The sequence below is a fragment of the Desmodus rotundus genome, chromosome 3 (assembly GCF_022682495.2).
Source record: "Desmodus rotundus isolate HL8 chromosome 3, HLdesRot8A.1, whole genome shotgun sequence".
Lineage (NCBI taxonomy): Eukaryota > Metazoa > Chordata > Mammalia > Chiroptera > Phyllostomidae > Desmodus > Desmodus rotundus.
In genome coordinates, this window is record NC_071389.1 from 193900206 (window position 1) to 193923980 (window position 23775).

General features: G+C 52.7%; 1 protein-coding gene and 1 pseudogene across 3 annotated transcripts; one reads left to right on the forward strand and one right to left on the reverse strand.

Moving 5' to 3' along the window:
* Positions 1-1662: 1662 nt before the first annotated feature.
* On the reverse strand, positions 1663-22894 carry CIMIP4 (ciliary microtubule inner protein 4). Of its 3 annotated transcripts, XR_008426278.1 has the most exons (7): positions 22777-22894; positions 19596-20011; positions 17650-17794; positions 10995-11105; positions 10256-10809; positions 6404-6646; positions 1663-1770 (listed from the first exon to the last, which is right to left on the reverse strand). XR_008426278.1 is itself a non-coding variant. In XM_024579038.3 (5 exons), the coding sequence occupies exons 1-5, from the start codon at positions 22796-22798 to the stop codon at positions 10712-10714; spliced, it is 792 nt and encodes a 263-aa protein (XP_024434806.1). In that variant the 5' UTR covers positions 22799-22894; the 3' UTR covers positions 10034-10711. The 3 variants fall into 3 exon arrangements, 1 of the variants encoding a protein (XP_024434806.1); XR_008426277.1 differs by lacking the exon at positions 1663-1770 and having other exon boundaries at positions 5505-6646; XM_024579038.3 differs by lacking the exons at positions 1663-1770; positions 6404-6646 and having other exon boundaries at positions 10034-10809.
* On the forward strand, positions 18581-18731 carry LOC128780626 (U2 spliceosomal RNA; annotated as a pseudogene).
* Positions 22895-23775: the final 881 nt, after the last annotated feature.

Genomic DNA, 23775 nt, shown 5'->3' on the forward strand with positions numbered 1-23775 from the left:
TCCACACGTGTGAGATCATGCAATATTGGTCTTTCTGCATCTGGCTTGTTTTATCAGCATAACGTCCTCCAGGTGCATCCATGTTGTCACAAATGTCAGGATTTCCTTCTTTTTATATGGCTGAATAACATTCTGTTTTATATGTATTTGTATAAAGAGAAGTGGAGAAAGGTGAGGGGTGGAGGGGTGGGGGAAGCGGGGCTGCCAATACTCCCCTCATCTGATGGCGCAAACACGTGGGAGTTTCCCGAAGTTCTGGTAGACCCAAGGAAGGTAACAAGGCTTGGTGGCCACAGGAGCCCATCCCAGAGGGCAGGTCACTGGGTGAGGACACCCCAACAGGCAGAGGATATGGGGGGCCCCATGAGGAAGACAGGACCGGAGATGGGATGGGAGCAGCTGAACCCCCGTACTTCCACCATGCAGCGTGGTCCGGGAAGAGGCTCCCCTTCTCCCAGAGAGAGCCCAGGTCAGAGCTGGCAGAGAAGCAGCAACAGTAACACAGACAGATCACAGAGGTGCCTGAAAAGGGGTGCACCCTTCTCCAGCCCTGCCACCCCAACACGTCAACAGAGAGGGGTGAGGAGGACCAAGGGTCCATGACTCTCCCCCTCTGGTTCCCTCAGCCATGGATCAAGCCGCAGGGACAGGAAGAATGAGATGGAGCCCTGGCCAGAAGCTCAGTTCCCTGAAGCACCATTCGGTGCACCAAAGGCTTCGGTTAGCTCCCCGTCAGGGTACATACCCAGGGTGTGGGTTCGATCCCCAGCACACACAGGAGGTAACTGATTGATGTTTCTCTCACACACTGATGTTTCTCTCCCTTCTTCCCTCTCTAAAACTGAATTAATTTTTATCCTCGGGTGAGGATTTTTTTTTAAAAAAATGAGATTGAATGGGGTGAACTTTTAACATACTGATAGCGGTCCAAAAACCGTGAAACTTGACCAAGATGTCATTAAGGAATGAGAACGGGAGAGTTCACATGGCCCCATGAAGAGGCCACGGCCGCCTCTTGCCTGCACCCGCTGAGTGCACACCGCTCACTGAACTGGCTACCTAGGCTGTGCCAGAGCCTGGCTTCGGAAAATTAGATTCCGAATGCTTAAAAGCAAGGCAGATCCGCATGTGCCGAGCTGAAAACACGACTGGGTCACGTGAAGTGAAAATGTAAGTTGAAGAGCATGTGTAGAGTAGGAAAGGAATAAAACACACGTGTGTTTATATGTGTGTGTTGACACCCGTGGGTGCTGAAGCAGAGAGGAAGGTCTGGCATGGTCCTGGGAGGAGGGGAGATACTGTCGCTTCCTTAACCGCCTTAAAAAAAAAAGAACCAAAAAGTGTCAGGTTATGGATGATTTTTACTTTTTTGTGTGTCCTATTTTCTATAATAAAATGTGTTGCGTTGTTAATCAGAAAAACTTAAGAAACAGAAAAATATTTTAAATGAATAAAAAAATGACCTGGATGAAAATACAGGCACAGAAGAATGGACTAGATAACCGTTCAAAGACTGTTGTTTTGGGAAATCTCCATGCTTTCTGGAAAAGGGTCTATTCCGGGAATGAGTCAACACCCATTTCCACCAACGCCACCCCTTCCCATGCGCTGGGAAGCTTGGCTCGGCTTGGTGCTGCCACCTAGAGGTCAGCAGCAGACATTACTTCACCCCTCTGAGGGAGCAGCCCCTTAAGCCGCAGTTTCCAGTTTTCATCTTCAGCCCTTGGTTTCAGGGCTGAGCTCGTGAGAAAGTCCATGTGAAGTCAAGACCTACTGAGACAGAGAACAATTGTGAGTGTGCATCTGTTCAAAAGTGATTAAGCATTTCAAAACCAGGACAGTAGAGCATTAAACCAAGTGTGTGGCCCTTCTGAGCGTGGGGCCTTGTGCAACTAGTTTACACATCCAGGGAGCTGCCCCTGCTTGCACACGTGTAGGTGGATGTGGGCATGTTAGTGATGCTTTTGTATGCCGTGCATATGTGCGCGCGCTAACACGTGTGTGCGTTGTGCGGACGTGCGCCCGTCTGTGCCTGAGTGAATACACATTTGCTTAGGTGGCCATGTGTATGTCCATCTGCGGTGCATTTGTGTGGGACAGAGAGAGACAGACAGAGAGAGAGCAGGTTTCTGTGTCCCAGGACAGTCAAGCCTGGGGTCTCTGACCCAGGCCCCCAGGAAACAGCGAGACCTTTGGCTTCTCTGGTGGGACCTGTACCCGTGCGGTCAGGCCCCACCCACTGAAACTGCCGTGCTCTCCCCACTGCGCAGAGTACAGACTCCGTCCGAACCCCCACGCTAAGAGGTGTGACTAAACTCTGCCAGGGCTTCTAGCAGCGTAAGGCTGTGACCCCAGGCCCCCACTGAGATGCCAGCCTGAGAAAGCCTGAGTGGCCTGGACAATTTGCTGTTTGTTCCAGCCGCCCCTGAGGACACGTCCCTGCCCTCCCTTCCTTAGAGCATCCACTAAAAAGGAAGTGTTTTCCCCAAGGACCTGAATGAAAGCTATCCCTTCAAAATGCCACCATCAGGAGGGACAGGCCTCCTCTCCCAGTGCCTGCGGGAAGACAGAATTCCAGCTTCCATAACAGCCAGCCCGGCAGACACCGCTGGCCTGGTCACATTGACACCGACCAATGAATTGAAAGTTTTCACTGAAGCCCCAACTTCTCCCCCTCCTCACACCCTGAGTCTCCCTTGAAAACACCCGTCACCTCTGCACAGGTGGAATGGACTCAGCTCCTACCCTTGTCGGAAGTTACCGGATGAAATCTGTTTGCCCCACGTTAACTATGTCTGGCTTTGCTTGCCTTTGACACCACACCCCTGCCGCCTGCAGGTCTCCAGGGCGTGGGGCCGGCCTTCCCCAGCCAGTGCTCCTGGGGCAGAGCTTGCAGAAGGCTGCAATTGCCAGGGAGGGGGTGCCCACGAGCAGCCTTCAGCCCACCCCCTGGGGTGAGATAATCCTGAGGCCCAGGGCCCACACCACTTCCCAGCATTCCTTGGGGGAATTAAGTTCCTTCCCTCCTAGTGATAATGTACTTAACAATGTACATTTTACTGGCTTCTTCCTTCTCCCTCACTTCTCCACTCCCCAACCTCCATCTCTTACTAAGGGCTCCCAAGTAAACCTTGCTCGAGACCCTTGCCCACGTCTGCTTCTAGGGAACCCAGACTCTGAGGCTGCCCCCGAGGCTCAGACCCAGACACTGGGCTCTGCCCCCGGAGACTGTCGGGAGGGGTGGTTTTTAAATGCCTCTCTGTGCAGCCAGCTGACCACCGACCAGCTGGGTAGTGAGTGATGTGTTTCTCTGTCTCCTGAAGGCCAAGCCCAGCCCAGACTCCGAGGTCGGGGGCACCTGGGGTGTGATTTCTGACCCTATGATGTCCTCCATCTCCCCTCTCAGCTTTCTGGCTTCGCTATGGAAAGGTTTCTTCTCTCCCCACCCCCCACCCCCCGGCTTTGCATCTTTCTTTTAAAATGATTTCTGGCCCTGACTGGTGTGGCTCAGGGCGTTGGGTACCCTCCTAGAAACAGAAAGGCAGCTGGTTGGATTCCTGGCCAGGGCACGTGCCTGAGTTGTGGGCCAGGTCCCCCCGGTTGGGGGCGTGTGAGAGGCAACCCATGGATGTTTCTCTCCTTCTCTGTCTCCCTCCCATTCCCTCTCTAAGAATAAATAAATAAAATATTTTAAATGATTTCTTGGGAGCAAGAGTGCGTGGAATATAACTGCATGGCATTCATCAAGCGCTACACTGTGCCAGAGTGGCCCTCACAGTTAACCTCACAGCCTCCAGGGGCCAGGCTCTCTGATTGGCCCAGAGCCAGCTCCACAACCCGCGCCCCGCCCCGCCCTGCACCAAGATCTCACCGGTGGTGGGCCACTGAGCCACCTGCAGAAGGGGAATCCTGAGACCTGCCTCCCAACTCTGCCCCCTGTGAGCTGTGTTAACAAGCGTGATGCGGTTGCTGAGCGAGCACCGCTTCTCTCTCGGCCATGTGCCTCAGATCCCCCATTTGTTAATAAGGTCACTCAGGGGTCTCTGAAGACTTTCCAGCCTTTGCCCTCTTGTTCTGCTAGAAGGAGGGAGCACATAGTCTAAGGACCTCAGGCCCCCAGTCCCAGCCGCCCTGCAAGGGCGGTCATCAGTACCTGTTCCCAGGGTTAACTTTCCTCGCAGACGTTGTCTGGCTCTTTGCCAGACCGGATGTTCTGCAGCTGCCCTCCTCCACGGGCTTTAAGAGATTACTGGCATTTCATTACCAGGAAGAATTTGAGCAGCAGCAAACATAATCTCCGTGTGAACTGCCCCCTCTGGACTACACAAACGTTCTAGAAGCCTTGCTCCTTCCCACACTAATTCCAGAGAAAAACACAGTTCACTCTTCCTCAAAGCAATGACACTTCCTGGTTAAGGGCATGGACTTCAGAGTTAGAGCATGAAGTTCAAATCCTAGCTCTGGCACTTACTGGCTGTGTGACCTCGGTGACCTTGGGCAAGTCACTGGGCCTCTTGGTGCTTCAACGTCTGGGCGTGTAAAATGGGGACAATACCGGCACTTACCCCGCAGGGGCGTTGTGGCTGAGTTAATGCACCCATGGCCCATGCTATCCATCGTTCTTCACCCTGTGCTCACCCTGTGTTCCGAGTCTCTTGAGGCTGAGGAAACAGAGTTTCTCTGCAGTGACTCAGCTTTTCTGTGGCAAACATTTGCGAAGAGTGGGGAGTTACCCTGAGCAAAGAGGGAAACAGACCTGACCGAAAGCAAAACAAAACCTAGGGAAAATTCCTCAGGAGTCAGAGGTTAAGATAAGTGGGGGGAAGAACCTAGAAGCCTGAGGGCTTGAGGGCCTGGAGACAGCTGGGAAGTGCTGTGGGAGGAGCTAGCTGGAGAGCAAAGCAACTGGAACTCATTACTGCTAACCTCCAAAAGGCCAGTAGTCTCAAATGTCCTTCGCTCGCATCTGGAATGTTCTACTTCACCAGTCTAAACAGGACCTTGACCAGCTGCAGGGCTCCAGCAATGTTCACCCGCATCCCCTGTGGCCTGGGGCAGTGCTTCACAGCCCCTAATCTCATGGAGGCCCAGCGCCCCACCCCCAACACACACGCACACACCCTCTCCCCATCCTCTCCTGACCCTCTCGCCCCCTTCTGTGATGCATGTCTATGTGCCCCCTTATCACACCCTAGCCTGGGAGCCCTCTGAGCACAAGGACTACATCCCTGTCACCCCTGTGATGCCACATACCCAGCACATAGTAGGTGCTCAGTAAATACCAGCCCACTGGAAAGAGATTACCACTGGCTATCATTGCCTAGGGCAGGTAACGCTCTTGCTTGTAAACCGGGTCAGAGAGCAGCACAGCAGTGAGCAGGAGGCTGGGACAGGCCTCAGCCTGGTGTGTGCAGTACCAGCCATAACTCTCACCGACCTTGTTCGGTGGCCAGGCTCACGCCTCCTCCAAAGACCTATCTGCTCCCCAGGGGGGTGTCTGCAGAACCGGCCAGAGGGAGGCAGTGACCAGGCCCACTTGGCAGAGTTCTCTGTGAGCCTTGATAGTGAGCACCCTGGTTTACGTGTCAGTCCATTCACCCCCCCAACACACACACACACCAAAAGTCTACTCTTTCCAAGGTGACTTCCCAGGCTTCCGAACCTGCAATTTTAATAAAACATGATTATTGTCACAGCTATTAGTGGCTTGCCCTGTCTGTGCCGGCACAGTGGGGGACTGTGAGCACTGTATGCAATCACTGGGAGTGGCACAGGAACGGGAGGGTGTTTCGGGTTCTAAGTCTTGCACAAAATCAGCCAACGAATCCTTGTTCAGACAGCACAGCCCACATTCATTAGGCACCAGCACAGGAAGGGGTTCCATGACAAAGCTGCAAGTTGAGGGAGGGGAAGGAACCTCACAGGCTGGTCCGTTCATAGACCCCCAGCTGAGCAGGTCCAGGTGGGCGGTCACGCCCCAGGCACCTAACTTCTTTAGTACAAAGGTTTATTTTTGCCGTAGGCAATTCTGTCCCTGTTCTTGTGCATCTAGGTAAACAAGAAGGAGAAATGCCGAGGCATCCTCTCGCCCAGGTCCAGGATCTTGCTGACTAGCCCGTGCCTTGCTTTCTCCCACCTTCACATAATCTTACATCCCCTCATGAATTCTAAATGTGCAAAAGAAACTGGAAAACTGTCATTTCCTGTAGCTTTTGAGATCTTGCTTCCCGGCAATTGCCCTCAGTTTGGCTCCAATAAAATCTCAAACATTCTTTTCAGGTTTGCACGTTCTTATCTATTCTTCTCAGGTTTGGGCCTATTCACAGGTCCCAGTATTCCTTGAAATGCAGAGTTGGGAAACCTGGGCCTGAAGGAAGGAAAAGAGTAAGCGTTTATTACACACCTGTAGGAGGGCTAAGCACTGGGCCAGGTCCCAGGTGCAAATCTTCTCAGGTAACCCTGAGACTGGCCTGTGAGAAAGGAGTTGCTGCCGCTGCCGTAGATGAGAAGCAGGCTTCTACAGGTGTGGTGGCCTTCCCCGGGAGCTGAGCCCAGCTAGGGAGCCATCTGGGGCTGCAGAGTCTCCTGTTGACCACAAACCTGAGTTTGGATTTTCCTCTGCATTTGCTGCAGCTCCTGCGTGCTCCTGTTAACCACAGAAACCATGATTTCTGGAGAGAGAACGGGAAAAGACTTGGCCGGCCACCCTGACAGTTTGGATTTGCCATACTGGCCAACATGAACTGTTACCTTCCAGATTAGACATAAATCTAATTGGGCCTCAGTTTCCTCATCTATAAAATGGAGATATGGATGGGGGCAGGGAAGGCATGGTTAGAAAGCTGTAACTAAGAGGTCTCTAAGTTCCCTCCTTAGCATGACTTAAGTACTTGGCCTGCAATTTAGAGACACTACCGCCAGGGGGCGAGCTGGACAAGGAATACAACCACGTGGTGCTGGTCGACTGCGGGATTGCCACCCTCCCAGGTTACTCAGAGCAAAAATTATGAAGCCGGTTCTGAATCACTGAGGAAAGGAGGCCCTACATGCACTGAAGGGTGAACGACTTCTCCACTATGTGAATTCATGCTGCTTAAGATCTGGTCCCTGTACCTCCTTGAAACTTGAGTCACTAGGAATTCCACCCTCTAGGAACCTCAGGAGCACGAAGAAGGAGGAACACTGTTGGAAACAGCATCAGTGAGATAAAGACCTTATTTAAGTTTTAAAAATCTATGCATGTTTTGTTTTGCCAGGATTACCGCTTCTCTCTCTCCAAAGTATCCGGAATTAGTTTCAAGGGGTTCCTCTTAATGTTCTGAGATGAAATCTCTAACTGAGGCAAAGTGGTGAAACTCGTATTTGTTCTCTGACGTCAAAATCGAAATTGCTCAACTCCCCAGCATCTGTTACTCGGCCACTCTCTGCAGCGCTGACCTTCTCCCGGAGGGCATTTTGGAGGCTCTCTCGCGCTCTCTCACGCACGCAGTTATACAAAGCAAAGTCCTGTCTGCAAAGGGCTCAGCTCACTATAATGTGAAGTTGAGTTTCTGCAGCATCCTTCAGACCCACCTTCCACGCTCTCATAACTGTACCCCTGAACAGAGTGGCCGTGTGTGTGCCTTTTGAAGGTTGGGCAAACGGTAGGTTGCATACCCGGCGCTCATTCTGCAGATTGCTGTCTCCACCCACTGCGCTACCTTGTGAGGTCTTTCTGCGCGGCGCATGTCGAAGTGGCTCACTCCTTTCCACGCTGTGCGTTACCCCATCTGCCCGTCCCCTGCTCACAGGCCCGTGCGTTGCTTTGCACTGACAAAGTGCTGCCGTGAATCTCTTTGTGGAGGCTCCTGGTGTGGGTGTTTGAGTTTCTCTAGGCTCCGTGGAAATAAAATCTCCAGTTACAAGATATCATTTCAATTTTGCCAAATTCTTCCTTGCCACTCTGTGCTCATAATTCATTGAGGGTATGAGAGTTCCCATTTCCGTGCTTCTCACCTCCACTTCAACAAGATGAATTTATTGTTTTAATTTGCATCTCTCTGATCACTGAGGATATTGAGCATCCTTTCAAGTCTTCAGTGTGGTTTCTTCAGTCACTGTGAACCCTTTCTGTTCCTGCCAGACTGTAAGCTGCTGGGGGAAGGCGGGATCTCACATCCGAGGCCCTCTGGGGCTCTCACAGCCCCCTCTGAGCACAGATTCTCTTTCTGTGTTTCCAACCAGACCCCCGTGCCTCACCTTCGAGTCTCACTCTCCAAGCTTAACACACTCCCACCCGCAGCTCCCCAAATGTGCCATGCCAGGTTTTTGTTCACACTGTGCCCTCCGTCTGCAATGCTGTGCCTCTCCCAGTCCACCTGTGCATATGGACTCCAGCCCCAAGACTCATCATCTCAAGAGCTGCCTCCTCCATGAGGCCTTCTATGACTACCAGCTGCTGTCCCATCCCAGGTTGTCTGCTGTGCTTTCGTTGGCACCGAATGGACTTCACTGCAAGTGCATCTCCCCACCGGACTCTGCGCACACAGAGGATGGGCGCCGTGTCTTACTCTTCTGAGGACAGGAGCAGTTCATTGAATGCAGCCAGGCAGAGAGGACGGGTGCCCAGGGCATGTTCATCAGGTGGACGGGTGAGCCTTCGATCCAGCTTCCTGCACATCAGTCTTCTACAGACTGTGAAGTCCTTGAGGACAGGGACTGCAGTAGTCACATCACCGTCCCCCACGGTGCCTAACAGGGTTGAGCGTGTGTGGCACTCAGCATGTATTTGCTGACCTGACTGTATGATTGTCTAGCAGCTTCCTGTTGGTAGAACCTTGGGCGATTTACACGGCCTCTGCAAGCCTCCATTTTCTCGTCTTCACGAGGAGGACGGGAATAGCTCTGAGGACGGGTGTAAGGATGAGAAGAGGCTGTGTGTGTAGGGCACTCGGAACATTATTATTTGCATCTGGTGTATTGTAATTTCTGCGTCCAAACGGTTGGGGGTTTGCTTTGGCTACAACATCTGGGTGGCTCGTGTTTTTGAGTTGTCCCATGTGCTGAGCCAATAGCAGCTACTCAGTAAAGTCCGGCTTTTCCAGGACGAGGGCAGTGTCTTGCAGAAATTAGGTACTCAGTATGGAAGTCGAGCTGGGCGCCACGCCTTGCACGCGAGTCGGTATTCAATAAATAGTGAATCAAGCTAAATTCACCTCTGTACTGCATCCTGCTCCAATCCTACCTTGAAGAAGTCATTCATTTGTGGGAAGAGGGGCAGCCCCCCTTCTCCTGGCAGTGATCCTGTTTGACTTTTCCACAGTGTGATGGTCACTGTGGTAGACTCCCTGCGGAGGCCCCTAGTGAACCGATCCTGCCCACAGGAAACCTCTAGGGTGGTGTCCCCCCACTAGGCATCAGGGCTTGACCATATGACCTTTTGACCATATGACCTTTAGACCACAGGGACATCAGCAGGCCAGTGCAAGGAGCGGTAAGTTCTTATACGTTGACTCTTGTCCCCTTGGAAGGCTCCTTCTTGGAACCCGTCACCATGCCAGGAAGAAGCCCAGGCTGGTGGAGCGCAGTGCCTAGCCTGCCCCCAGCTGTAGAACTCCTCCCAGCTGAGGCACCTGGTACGTGAGAGACGCAGCTATCTTCACTGCAGGTGCCACGTGGAGCAGAAATTAACCATACCCGCTGAACCCTGCCAAAACTGCAATCATAAGCAAATGAATGGTTGCTGTTCACTTAAGCCGCTAGCCTTCGGGGTGGTTTGAAACACAGCAAACGCCCCAGGAATCGAGCACGTGCTGGGAGGACAAGTCGGTGATCTGAGAGTAAGGCGCGCGCTGGCTCAGAGCCCCAGCAGGCAGCAAGCTTCGGGGAGACATGACTGTCCCACCTGAAACCCCTTCTCTAGGGTCCTCTTCCCTGGGCCCCAGGTCCCTACCCTGCTGATACCAGGGACCCTTACCAGTAAAGGGTACGGTTAGCTCTCTAAGCAGATGTCCACGCTCATGTTATAAGAAGCCCTGGCCAGGGGAATGGGGAATGGGGATGCTCAGTGAGGGTCCCCGAGGACCCAGGTTGCACAGGACCCTAGACCGTGTCTGTCAGGAGCGGTCCCAGGTGTGTGCTTGCTCACCCAGACAGGAGGGAGAGATGCTCCCGGCTCTCCTAGTAGAGAAAAGACTATCCCAGAAGGCCACACACACACACACACACTTTCCCTCTCATCTCACTGGCCAAACTGAGTCCCTTGCCCATTTCTGACCTAATCACTTGTGTAGAGGGAGGGTCAGCATTATGGTGAGATTGATCAGAACCACCCCTGGATTGCAGGGGGATGTGGCCAATTCCTCTGACTTCCCTGGGCTCCTAGGGAAGAAATGGGCGTCTGGAAATAACTGGGGCTCTGCTACGGTGGGCACACGAGGTCAGGCCTCCACACGGGGCACGAGGGAGAAGCCCGCACACCAGTCTTGAGACAGAGCCCCGCTCAGCAATGACATCCTCCCCTGGAATTGTGGGGGAAGGTAGGTGGGCGGGGAGTGTGTGTGTCGGGGCACAGTCGGGTCCCTCCGGGCTTCCGTCCTCCCTCGGGTGGCCTGTCCAGCAGTGCACATCGGCCCCCATGCCAGCACGAAGAGCGGCACCGTGCGCCTTTCTTTATTGTTAACTCGACTGTTAGCACTCTCTCTGAGTCCAGGGCACCACTTCTGGGTCGGATTTAGTACTTCGAGGCCTTGCGTTTGCTCTTTTCTCCGTATTTCTCATCCAGCGCTTTCTGCAAGTTCATGTTCATGGCGTTTTTCTGGTGCCACCGGCCTGCAGAGAGCAGGGCAGACGCCAGCACCGATCACTCCGAGCGCCCGGGACCGCGGTGACCCGGGCCCACCGCCCACGCCCAGGGCCCTCTCTGCTGCTCTGGTGTCTCCCCTGACCTCCGGGGCCCACATCCCGCCCCCCTGGGGAGGGGAGCGCCCCACCCCGCAGCCCCAGCCCCCACGTACCCAGGTCGTCCGTCTTCCTGCCGTGCCAGTGCTCCGTGTCCCGCACGGACTTCTCAAGCACCTCCGGGGTGTAGGAGGCCTTCATGAGGCTCTTCATCTCCTGCGGGGCCCCTGTGGAACCCCACGAAGAAATCCCCAGAGCCCCAAGTCAGCGGAGACCAGCTGCTCTGTGGTTGCTCCGGGGCGTTAGCTTCCCCTACGGAGGGTGGGGAGTGGGAGGGTGGGGGGTGGGGAGGGCAAAGCCGAGGATGGCAGGCCCCAGCTCCATCCTTTGTGGACGGCGTGGCCTCAGACAAGTTTTTAACCTCGCGGAGCTTTGGTCTCTTTACCTTTTCAAAGGAAGAAAATGATCTTGCACAGGGAACACGACATTATGGGACATTTATTGAAGCATAAGGGCATGTGGCCATTGATACTTGTATTTTCACAAGATTTCTTTCTATGTCTAAAGTTAAAACACCCAGGAGGAAATAAGTTACCATGATAAAGACTCAGCAGAAACGTCAGAGGACCAAATCCCAAAAGATAGCAAGATCTGAATGATCGGTTACAGAGTGTAAAGAAAGTATGTTTCATGTTTGGAGTCAGGAAGGAGAATAAACACATAAACAAAGAAGAAGAAAGGACCCAGAAAGAGCAGATTAGTAAAAGAAGCAAATGGAACCTCAGAAATGAAGCATATAGTAATTGAAAATTCAATGAATAATAAAAGGGCTGAGCTTTCTTTGAAATCATCTGGGGGGGAGGAATATAATTTAAAGATGAAACAAGATTGGCTATGGATTAATAATCATTGAAGCCGGGGGAAGGTGAAACCTCTGTTCATTAAAGTATTCTCTCTTCCTTTCTCTAAGTTTAAAATTATCATCATAATGTTTGAGAACAAAGTCCATGGACAGGTAAATTAGCAGATTAGATACAGCTGGGAAAAATGGTAAATTGGAACATGTAGCTAAAGAAATTAACTAGAATTTAGCACATGGGGGGGGAAGATGTGGAAAATATGAAAAAGCTGTTAAATGCGAAGGCTTAACATACATCTAATTGGAGTTCTGAAGGAGCGACTGGGGGGAGTGGGGAGAGGCAATATTTGAAGATAATGGCTGGGATTTTCCCAAAACTGATGAAATATATGAATCCTTAGGTTCAAAAATCATATTGTAATTTTCCAACCAGCATAAGTAAAAATAATTCCTTACTAGACATAGCCAACTATAATTTAAAACACCAGAGACAAAGACATCTTAAAAGTAGCCCTAGAGAAAAGGCAGATTACTTACCAAGAATAACAATAAATTTGATCACCATCGAAGCCAGGAGGAAGTGAATTAACGTCATCAAAAGCGCTGGCAGAGAACAGTCGCCCATCTCAAACTGATTACAATAACTGCCTACTAAGAATGAGGATGAAACAAAGACTGTTTATGGGCCTAAACTTCACCAACAACAGAATCTAACCAAAAATATCTGAACAACATAGTCAAAAAAGAAAATAAAAAGGATCCCAGAAGGAAGATCTGAGATACAAGAAGGAATGGTAGGCAAAGAAAATGGAAACCGTGCGTAAACCTAAATAGACATCAATTACAACAACAGCAGGAAGGTCAAAACTGTGGAGCAAAGCGATGGCGGCAGTGATCGCCGACCGCGTGCTGAGCACCCAGTTCTCAGAGTCTCACAGAACTTACTCAGTGAATCTTCTCAACAGCTCCCCCCCCATCTAACTGCCAATGCACAGAAAGGTTAATTCACTGGATGAAAGTCACACAGCTGGTAAGTGAAAGATCTAGGACTCAAACCCAGACCCTGTGGCCCCAAAGTCCATGGTTTCGACTATTTCACTTACGTAGAGTTAAAATTCTGTAAGAGAATAACATGTAGGCTGAGGTGGGAGTGCGGAGCCTAAAGTTGAAGCCCCCTAAGGTGTTTATACAAGTCAGGAAAACCTGAAGACCTTGATTAACTCTGGAATGTGTTACCCGTGCGTGTAAAAATGGCAAAGGTAACCACGGAAAGGATAAGGAGAGTGAGGACAAAATTACATTGGGGAAAAAAAGAAAACTCCCTTGAATCCGAAATAAGAAAGGAGAAGAAGGGGAAAAAGCAGCAGAGAAAAGGAAGCAGAAATAGAAAACTCAAAATGAGGTCATAGGAATGAATCCACATATACGGGTAATTAGAATAAGTATGTGTGGACTAACTCACTGATGTAGAAACACAGATGATCGGGCCACAGAAACATTTTCCAGTTATATATTATTGAACACATACTTAGAATCAGAGGACACAGAGAGAGGATAAACAGAAATATAGAAAAAGATAGAGCAAGCAAATTCTAACCCAAAGCCATCTGGTCTCGTATTCAAATTATCAGACAAAATAAACTATAAGGCAAAGGCACTAAGAGAAATAAAAATAACTGCCACTCACCCAGGTGATGCAATAATTCCAAATTTGCTACATGAGGGTGATGTCAAAAGAGGGAAAGCAAAAGTGACAGAGCTGCACCGAGAAATGGACAAATCTGCTATCAGCGGGAAAGACTGAAAGGTACATCAATTTAGTAATTAGTAGATCAAGCAAAGAATATTAACAAGGAATTAGAAGATTTGTGGAGAAATCATTAACAAGCCTGCTCTACTAGACAAACAGAATCTTGAACCCAAGAGATTGTTTTCAAACCCATTGATCATCTACAAAATGGACCAACCCCTGGGCTAGCAAGCTGTTTCAACAATTTCAAACAACTGAAATCATTACAGGCTGTGTTGCCTGAGACAATGCCATCAAGCTAGAAATCCACATTTTTGTAAAGCGAGGTTTATTGTGTTTGGCGAGTATGGCTTTACAAGCTTACATAACAGAATGTTAGGTTAGAAATTTGGACTGAAGCCTAGGCATGACAGAAATCAGATATCCAAGTGAGGCGCAGCGCAGACTACAGTGGCTCCCAGTAAAAAGCCCAGGACAAGCCAACGTCCTTCCTCATCGTGGTCCCTCGGCCCCACTGCCCCTCCCCGGCATCCCACAGCCTGACCTGCTCCCCTCCTGCGGGTCTTTACTCGGAGGTCACCTGCTCTGAGGGGCTACCCTAACCGGTCCACCTAACATCACGCAGGGGTTCACACTGTAAAGAAGAGCAAAGGGAGTGTTGACCAAAGTCACGTGAAGCAGCCCGAAGACGGGAGGAGAAGCTTCCCGGGCCCTGGAAACCCCGCCCGCAAGGTGTGCAGCCACGGGCCACGGGGCTTTGTCTGCTCTTCTGCTGGGTGGCAGTGTCCACAGGTAAAGAAAAGATAGTGCAGCTACACTGATTCAAATGCAGGAACACACGTTTGGTTTAATATGGGGAACCCAGTGAATAGAATTTACCACGTCAACAGATCAAAGAAAAAACATCATATGATGTAAATAACTTGTATAAATAGTTACCACAACCCAACACCTACTCAAAATTTTTTTAAATGAATGTGCAAACTAGAAATAAAGGGGACCGCTCCGTAACTTGATAAAAATTTCAAATTATATTTATATTTGATGATAAAGTGTTAGAATCAAGAATGAGACGAGGATGCCTGTTCCTCCCTGCTTACATGCACCATTATTCTGGATAAGTTTGCCAGGACAGGTGGCCCAAAGGCAGGAAGAGCCTAGTGGTTAATAATGTGAACTCTGGTCCCAGGCTGCCAGAGTTCAAATCCCAGCTCTGACCATTCCTGGCTATGTGGCCTTAAGCAAGTTATTTCATCTTGCTATGCTTCATTTTTGTCATTTTTGTCTAGGTTTAAAAAAAAGAAGGAATTATAGCACTTACTATATAAGGTTCTTGTGAGAATTTAAATGCATTTAAAGTAAAGCAGTGCTTGGCACACGCTACATGCTGTGCATAAACGTAGCCATTATTATTAGTATTAAAAAGAAGCCCCAAAGAATCTACAAATTAATTATTGGAATTAATAGGTGAGCTGAGTGAGGCTTCTGTATATGAGATTAATGCACAAAAATTAAAATTGCCCCATGTATATAAGCAGGAAAGTTAGAAAATGTAACTTTAAGAAAGATACCATTTGCAATAAAAAACAGCAAAAAAGGGTTTTTTCTACACAGATCTAACCAAAAAACTGTATAATCTTTACAGAAAAAATTAGAAAATGCTATGGACGGATATTGAAGGAAGAATAAAATTAATGGAGCTGAATACCATATTCATGGATTGGAAAAGTCATTAAAACTGAGAGCTGTCCCTAAATTGAGCTGTAGATTCGATGGAAACTGGCAAGCTGATTCTAGAATTTGCATGGACGAGTAAAGGACCTAGAACAGCCCGGGCATTAGCTGCTGGTGGCCGTGGGGTGGGGTGGCGGAGGGGGGTTTACCCAACCAGATAGCAGGCTATTTGTAACACTTTGGTAATTGAAAGTGTAACGTTAGCGGTGGGCAGGGCACCAGCCTGGAAACCGATCTGGGCTCCTGGGAAACTTGATGGATCCCAGCTGGACGCTGGAGGTGGGGGTGGGAAAGATGCAACTATTCTATACAGCGCCTGAGACAATTGGTAATCCACATAAAGGAGGAGTTAAAAATGCTTCACACTCAAAGCAGAAATGAACTCCAGGCAGATTAAAGGCTTAAATGTGAAAAGCAAACCTGAATTTTTAGAAGACTATAGAAAAAAGACTGTCTTTATGACTCAGCATGGTGGAGGGTTTCTTCAACCCCCTCCTCCTGGAACTTTCTCCATCTCAGCGCATAGGATTTCATCTCTCCAGTTATTTTAGTTAAAACCCTTGACATGACCGTAACTCCTCTCTCACACACCCCGAATCCGTTCACTAGCCTATTCTGTCCACTCTACCTCACGCAAACACCCAGAACCCTGCTACTGCAGGCCACCTTCACGGCGACCTCCACCAGCCCCATGTTGCACGGAGGTGCCCTCCCGGTCATGCAGTCCCCCCGCCCTGCTCCCCAGACCAAACCCCACCTTCCCTCCCTCCTCACCGCTCTCCCCATTCCTGTCTCTGCTTCCCACAGCTATTCTCCACGCATCAATGGGAACGATCCTTTAACCTAAGTCAGACAATGCCATTCTCCTGCGTACAGACCCTCCCTGGCTTCCTGTCTCACCAAGACAAAAAACCTTCCCTGGCCTTCCCCACCTAGCCGGTTTCCTCCCCAGCTCCCGTCCCTCCCGCCCAGCCTCCGGAGCCTCACGCACCTGCAACAGCGAGTGCAGAGGCTGACCTGGTTGGGGGGGGGCTGCATAATGGCAGGCCTGTGCTAAAGGTGGCGTCCGGATTCACAGCACTTGCTAATTTCTGGAATATAAATCCCACCACGGCCAGTGTGCTGGAGAGCACTGTGACACCAACCAGTCAGCCCAGGAAAATTCAACCGCCAACTCTGGTGAGCTGGTGCCAGCTGGTATTCGCGGCTGTGTCTCTCAGATTGGGCGATGGGTACACCGATTTTTTATGTTCTTTTACGTTACGGAGACATTCTTATATGAGGCTGAACGGAAGAACTGTTAAGGAGACGAGTGGGAGGCTGACCCCGGAGGCCCAGAATGTAGGGCAATCCGAGCTGTACTCCCTCTTCCCTCCCCCAGCACCGCCCCTTGTCTGAGCTCAATGAAAAACCCAGAAAGTTCCAGTGGCTGTCTGGTTCCTTGGGTAACGGGGGTCTGAGCCAGGGCAGGAGGTTTGCCAGGCCCCCCGGGGACGCTGGAGAGGGCCTGGGGCGAGGCCGGAGGGGGAAGGTAGAGGGCCAGAGGAGCCTGAGTTTTGCAATGACGCTGAACTGGACCGTGGGGCAGAGAGAAGCCCCTGCATGCGGGCCATGAACCCCGATCTGAGCAACTCATTAACCACTTGGGAACAGGGTCGTAGCCAGGCAGGTGACCCAGAAAGACTCGGGTTCTGAGGCAAAAAAAACAAACAAACAAACCTGGATTTGAGCTTCAGGTCCCCCTCCAACTGCTGAGAGGCCCAGGTCAAACTCTTCCCGTCAGTGAAATGGAGCTAACAGCATGCCCCGTACCAAACAGGTCCATGGCTGACCCACAGGACACTGTCATTATCTCCAACCCACCCTTGTCCCCAGGTGGTGCCTCCACCAGGCTCTGGGAAGGAAAAATCCCAGGCTGCCGACTACTGAGCACTCGCTGCGTGTCACAGGCCAAGCGCCTGCAGAGAGACCTGCAGAGTGGGCCACGTCATCCTATTGTCCTCATTGTACCAAGAAGGTGACTGAGGCTCAGAGAGGTTAAGGATCCCACGTGGGTGAGGCCACCCCCAGTGAGTGGCTGAGCTGAGCTTTGAGCCAGAAACCTGAGGTCACTGTGACCAAAGGTGCCCAGGCTAAGGGAGCCGGGTCTTGGCCGTTAGGACACCAGAGGTCTTTCGGGAAGGGAGGCGATGACAGACAACTGGGACGGGCGACCTGTACGATACAGACAGACTTGCCAGGGGCCTGGACACTCGGCACACGGCCTGGCAAAGAGCAGGCCCTGGGTGGCCGTAAATGAGGATCCCAGGGGATGTGTCCTGGGCTCTGATGCACAGAGGTCCAGGAAAGGGTAGACACCCCACAGGCTGTCCCTGCCCCTCGGGGACCATTGGTGCTCACAGCCCGCACCCTTGCCCGTCGACCTGACCTTGAAACAAGTTTGACCGCATGTTATAGCCCAGATCGTAGTAGTCAGCGAAGATGGAGGCGATTTTCACAGAGCTCTCAGTCTCCCTGGGCCACGAGCTGGCCCTCTTCTGGCCCTCAAAGCCCTCACCGATGGCCCTTCGAGCCTGGGCAGGGAGGGGCAGGGGAGAGGCAAGGGACAAAGAAGCAGAGTCAAGCCCCCTCTCCCCTTGAACTCTGCTGACCCTGCCCTCACCACCCCTACCTGACCTTTAGCCTGCACCCTTCAACCGACCCCCCACCCTCTCATCCCACCCCACCTCCCACTGGGCCGCACATCAGAGAAGAGGGTGATGCAAACCTCCTCCGGCCCAGAGCCCCTGCTATGTGCCTGGTGGGAGAGGTCTTTATACAGTGATATTTCTCCTGCCATTTTACAACAGAGCGAGCGGGGGCTCAGGGCAGGGATGCAGCGTCACACAGCTGTGGACCCACAGAGCCTGGCCTGCCTCCCAGAGGCCTCACACCAGTCAGCTCCAGCGGGCTCCTTGGTCACATGGAAGCCACCTCCTCCTGTGTGCCAGCCAGCGTGGGAACTGAGGCCCAGGCCCGGAGGCCAGGGAGCCTGGGTTTGGGTCCCAGTTCTGCCACAGACCAGCTGCCGACATTGAGCAAGTGTCTGCTCCTCTCTGGGGCTCTCAGAAGAGAGAAGGGTTACCTTCCGCAGGTGGTGGGGGGCCATGAGAGATGGCGACCACACCCCAGACTGGGACGAGGTGCTCCAGGTAAGGCAGGATATTTACAGTTGGGACCTCTCCTGCCTTAAGAGGACAAATGGAAGGGGACCCAGACCACAACCTTTTGATTCTGGACCTTCCCCTTGTTCAGTGTGAGCCCGAGCGGGTCGCACCTCCTCTGAGCCTTAGATTTACCATCTGTTAAAAAAAACGCAAATCGCTTCCCGCCTTCTGGCTAAGATCAAGGGTAGATATCTATTCTTATCAGTGTAAAATCCTCTATCGGAGGACAACACATCCATTGGATTTTTGGATGTCCGCAGCCCACATTGACCTGGTATTGTACTTCCAGAACGGTACATCCCCTTGGGGACCAAAAATAAAGCAAGTTAGAACTCCTGCCCAGCCTACCGCACAATGTCGTGGCTGTGAGTGTCAAGAGGGTGGCTGTGGGAACGTGTCTCAGAGTGCCAGAGCAGGAAGAACCCTTAGTATTTGGCCAGACGTAGCAGATGAATTTTATCTCAACTTTCAATTGGTCAGGAATAACTCCCTGAAGTGGAGTGTGGCGGCGGGAGGTGGGGGGCGGGGGCAGCCTCAGTTAGTGCGGTCTGCACGGATGCGGACTGGAAGAGCTGTGGGGTGCACGCCATGCATTCGCCAGCAGGATCTAGTCCCAACTGCCTCACATTGCAGATGGAGAGACTGAAGCCCAGAGAGGGGCAGAAACTTATTCCAAGTCACCCAGCACTTGGGGCAGAGCCAGGACTCAAACTCAAGTCTGCTGGTGCCCAATCAATGCGGCCCGTCTATCCAATGCTGTGTCCTTTAGATCTATGTGAGTTAAAAGCATCAAATTCAAACACAAGGCTTATAACAGCAAAGTCACGAAGTGCTAGGGCTCCAGGACCGGCTGGCCCAGCATGGGCCCTCATCCTACACAACTGGGTAAATTGAATTAACTTCACGCTTCAGAAGCCTTGGGCTCCTTGTCCTTCAGATGGGTACGATAGCACCTTTCTCGCTGGGCAGGGGAAATGAGCTGCTGTATGCCGAGCCTGTGAACAGCGCACGGTGCCTGGCACACAGCAGGTGCTCAGTAAACTCTGCTGTGTGGCAATGTGCTTCCGGGGACTCTGATCTCTACAGTGGGCTCCCCTGGGCTGCTCACTCCCAGTCTCTATGCACCACCCTCCTGCCGCCCTCGGCCTCCTGTGCCCTGCGCCCGCACCTGCTCCTCGGAGACCAGCTGGTCCACCACGTCGCTCCCAAACTTGTGGCGAATGTTGTCAGGGATGACGCTGCTCCTTTGGCCCTGGTCCCCTGAGTTGGGGCCTGGCTTTAGCCCCTCACACGGCTGAGCCCCCTCGTGGGAAGCAGCCCTGCTCTCCCTCGGTGAGGGTCTGCAGTCCCCATTCTTCAGTGACCCAGGCCCAGAGGGGCTCCTGCTGACAGCTGAGGAGGTTAGAGGCCAGCCCCCCTCCTGGCAGACCTGCCCCCCGGGGCTGCCGGGCTGGTGCAGGGATGGCTGCGGGGAGACCGGGGCTTGGTATTGGAACTTGGAGGTATCCAAGGGGCTGTGGGCAGTTCTCCTGGGGTCCGTGTCCTGCTGGTTGCTCAGGTGGGCCCTGGTCAAAGTGGTCATACCTGGACAGGGGGAAGAGAGAGGGCGGGAGAGAAGTGCAGAGAGTGGAAGGCAGGAAGGAAGACAGCGGAGAGGGTGAGGAGGAGGAGCAGGCAGACACAAGAGATCCAGAGCAGGAAAAGGGACAGGAATGGAGAGAAGTCACGGGAGCCAGAAGCGTGGGTGAGAAATTTGGAAAGAGACAAAGAGAGAAGGTAGTTCGGCTGCCAAGCCTCCCGTGGAACAGGGTCGTCCCACAAGGTTTAGCCAATAGGGAAGCTGGCACAGCTTCCAGGTCACACGGCTGGAAAGGACCAGAGCTGGGGCTGGGCCTCTTTGCTCCCCATTCGGAGCTGCTCCCCAAGCCTCCCTTGCCTCCTCTATTCCCTGGGCTAATCGGGTGGAACCATCCCAGCCTAGTCCCCTGCCCTCACCCCCACATTCCTGCCCCTGACTCCCAGTCCTAGAGGTCTCCTGCTCCCATCCTGTTAAGTCTCCTCTTCATCCTCTTCTGCCACCCCCACCATGACCTGGGATATCCCACCTCCCAGCGTTCGCCCAGGCCAGTTCCGCCACCTAGAAGGCCACCTCCTCCTTTTCCCTAAAGCAAATTCCACCATTCCTTTCAATGCAGTCTCACCAGGAAGTCCTCCTGGACACCCACCCCCAAGCTGCGGGGCCAGCCCCTCCTCACCACCTCACAACACTGGGGCTTCCCTTTCTCCATCACTGGGAGCTACAGTCTTGTTTCCCCACCTAGATGGGGGGCAGGCTCATCAAGGTGGGGTCCACGGGTGAGTCAGTCCTGGGCCTCCCACAGCACCCACCAGAGAACCTTCTGCCTCCAAGACATAGGTGAGGGAGCCGCCCATCGTGAGTGATGGAATGAGCAGGTGGCTGCAAGGGCATCAGAGCCAGAGTGACACCGCACTCATCGAGTCTAAGATGAGACCAGACAGGCTTCCCTTGCTTTGTCCTGGGTTCTGCCCCAACAAGCAGGCAGCTCAGCAACAGGGCCCTCCAGGGAAAGCTAAGGCTTCCAGGAGGGGAATGGATACACTTCTCAAAAGGAGTAGAGCCCTGGCTGGTGTGGCTCAGTGGATTGAGTGCCGGCCTACAGACCAAAAGGTCACCGGTTCAATTCCCACTCAGGGCACATGCCTGGGTAGGTGCTGTGCCAGGCACTGGGGACACACAGTGTGAGCTCAGCTGGCCAGCCCCTGTCCTTTCGGAGTTCAGTGTCTGTCGAATAAATGAGTGAAGGCCTGCCGCTGGCCTTCCAGGAACCTCACTGCAACCCCACGTTCCCTCCACTCTGTTCTTCCAGCTGTAAAACGGGCAGAGGAAGCTCTGTTGCACTTTCTGTTGTGAGGTTCAGATGATGAGCCCTCAGAGTTTGGCCAATCATCAGAATTCCCCCCGGGCGTTCAGTGAAAACAGAGATTCCCGGGCCTCCCCCCAGAGCTGCTACATCAGGGTCCCCAAGGGAGAGGCCAGGAACCTGGGTGTCTAGCAAGGCCCCTGGGTCATTCAGGTCCTTGGGGGAAGCTTCTAGCAAGAGTCCCACATGCCACCCTCACTGGCCTGTCCTCCACACTCCATCTGCCAGCCCCAGCCATTGTCCGCTCCCCTGTGCAGACCCTTCTCAGGGCTGACCTGCTCCAGGTCACAGCTGCAATGAAACCCTCCCCTTGTCCTCAGGACAGAGCCTCCACCCCCCGGGACCTGGCCCAGGGCCACCTGGCCTCTCTCCCATTTCTCTCCAGCCTTCAAACCATATTGAATTTCATTCAAAGCTCCAGCCCTCTCTCACTTCCAGACCTTCCCCCACACTGCTCCGAGGCTTAGAACACTCTGCCCCTCCTGGGGTCACAGCACCCCGGGGCTTGGCTGCTCTGACTGGTATACCGTACCTCCCCCCCACTGAGACCAGGCCTCCTGCCCTCCCTGCCCTGCTGTGTCACCCCACCGCCTGCCTGTCCATCGTCCAGTCCGTCTGGTCCGTCATGGGTGAAAAAACAAGGTTCTGCAGAAAGGAACATCACAGGAGGAGCTGATCACAGATTCCTAACTGGGCAGGTCCTGGTGGGTAGTCACCAGGCAGGCACTGAACCTCTTTACTTATCTCAGCCTCAGGCAGGCCCTGCCATTGTTTCTGTTTCTAGATGAGCACACTTTTCGATTGCCTCTTTTCGGACCCCTCCTTCTGAGGGTGACCACCCTGTCAGATGCTCCTTACAGATGCATCCACCCTCCAGAGAGCGAAGGACCCTAACTGTCCTGTACTCCAGCCTGGGCCTTACCTCGCCCACCCCCGTGCAGCCTCCCTTCCGTTTCCTCCTTAATCTCAGATGCTTAAAAGAAACGACCACACTATTTTTCTCCAGAGCGTTTGAGATCTTGCTCCCCGTCGGCCTGTGTTGTCAGTTTGGCTCAAATAAACCCTCGTAACAATTCCCTACAGGCTTGGACGTGCCTTATGTCAGCCCTGTGCTCCCAAGCGGCTGCTGTCTCCCCTCTGAGCTGAGGAGGGGACCACTGTGACAAGGTCAGGATCCCCAGGCCTGGCAGCTGGGAGGGACTCAGTGGTACCCCTCTCCCTCCCTTTTCCTTCTGCATTCAAACAGAGCACCCCAAGGGAGTCAGGGCCTCTCAGAGGGTCTGGGAGCTAGAGCAAGACTGAGGGGGAGTGGGAGGGGTCGTTCCCGATGCCCCCAGGGAGTCCCCTCCAGAAGCCCTGGGTGTGCACTTAGTGTCCCGTCAGTGCGTCCCTGGTCAGCCGTCCTACCTGCTCGGCGGCCCAGCTCCATGGACTCTCCTTCCAAGCTTAGTGCTGTCAACAAAGAAACAAACTGTCGTCTCAGATGTCACAGAGGCTTCGGGAATGGGGACAAGCTGGGAGCGGAACTGGGAGGCCTGGGGCCATCTGCCCACCCCTGACCGAGGTCCCTCTGTGCTTCTTCTCCAATGCTCTCTGGCCCTCAAGGAGCCCCGTGCCCCATCCACCCATCACCCCCGGAACTGGGCCTGCCTCCTGCAGCCCCGCAGGCTCTGCCCTTTCTGGAAAGCCCTGGTCACTCCCACCACCAGTGAGTGAGTGCCTCAAAGGCCTTTGAGTTTGCAGGTTCAATTCCTGGTCAGGGCACGTAACTAGGTTTCAGGGTCAATCCTCAATCAGGGTACATTTGGGAGGCAACCAATCGACGTTTCTGTCACATCTCTCTTTCTCTCTGTCTCTCTCTCTCTCCCCCCCTTCTCTCTCTCCGAAATCAGTAAACGTGCCCTGAGGCCCTGAGTGAAGGACAGCGGCTCGCCTTAGGTCGCTCAGCAAGCTGTTCTGCTGGTAAGCTTGAGGCAGCTGAAGAACTGAATTAACTTTATCATATTGAAAAATCATCAAGCAAAACAACTTATTAACTGTTAGTTAATTGTCTGATGGCTGTGTCGTTTCTGATATGACCGCCAATGTTCCCTACGCCCCTGGTGTTCATACCCTGGGCAAGATGCCCCCTCGAAGGTGGACTGGACCTGGCAACTTGCCTCAGATCGAAAGACTATGACAAAAGTGAGAGGGTGTCACCGCCCAGTTAGACTAGTGACTGTCCGCACTCTTTCTCTGGCTCTTCTTGGCTGGCTGGCTGACCCTGGCGGAAGCAGCTGGCACGTTCTGAGCTGCCCTATCCGAGGCTCCGGTGGCAAGGAACAGAGCGGGCCTCTGGCCAAGAAGCTTTCCTGCTGGAGGCCCTTAGTCCACAGGAGGTGATAAGTAACTTCGAGCACCCTGTCA

What these genes read in the sequence shown, in the direction of transcription:
- CIMIP4 (XM_024579038.3), bottom strand. Translation starts at nt 22,798, where the DNA reads ATGGAGCTGGGCCGCCGAGCAG. An exon ending in GGAGCTGGGCCGCCGAGCAG is followed by an intron (nt 20,012 to 22,776) that starts GTAGGACGGCTG and finishes CCCCCTGTCCAG; the next exon opens with GTATGACCACTTTGACCAGG. An exon ending in AGCTGGTCTCCGAGGAGCAG is followed by an intron (nt 17,795 to 19,595) that starts GTGCGGGCGCAG and finishes CTCCCTGCCCAG; the next exon opens with GCTCGAAGGGCCATCGGTGA.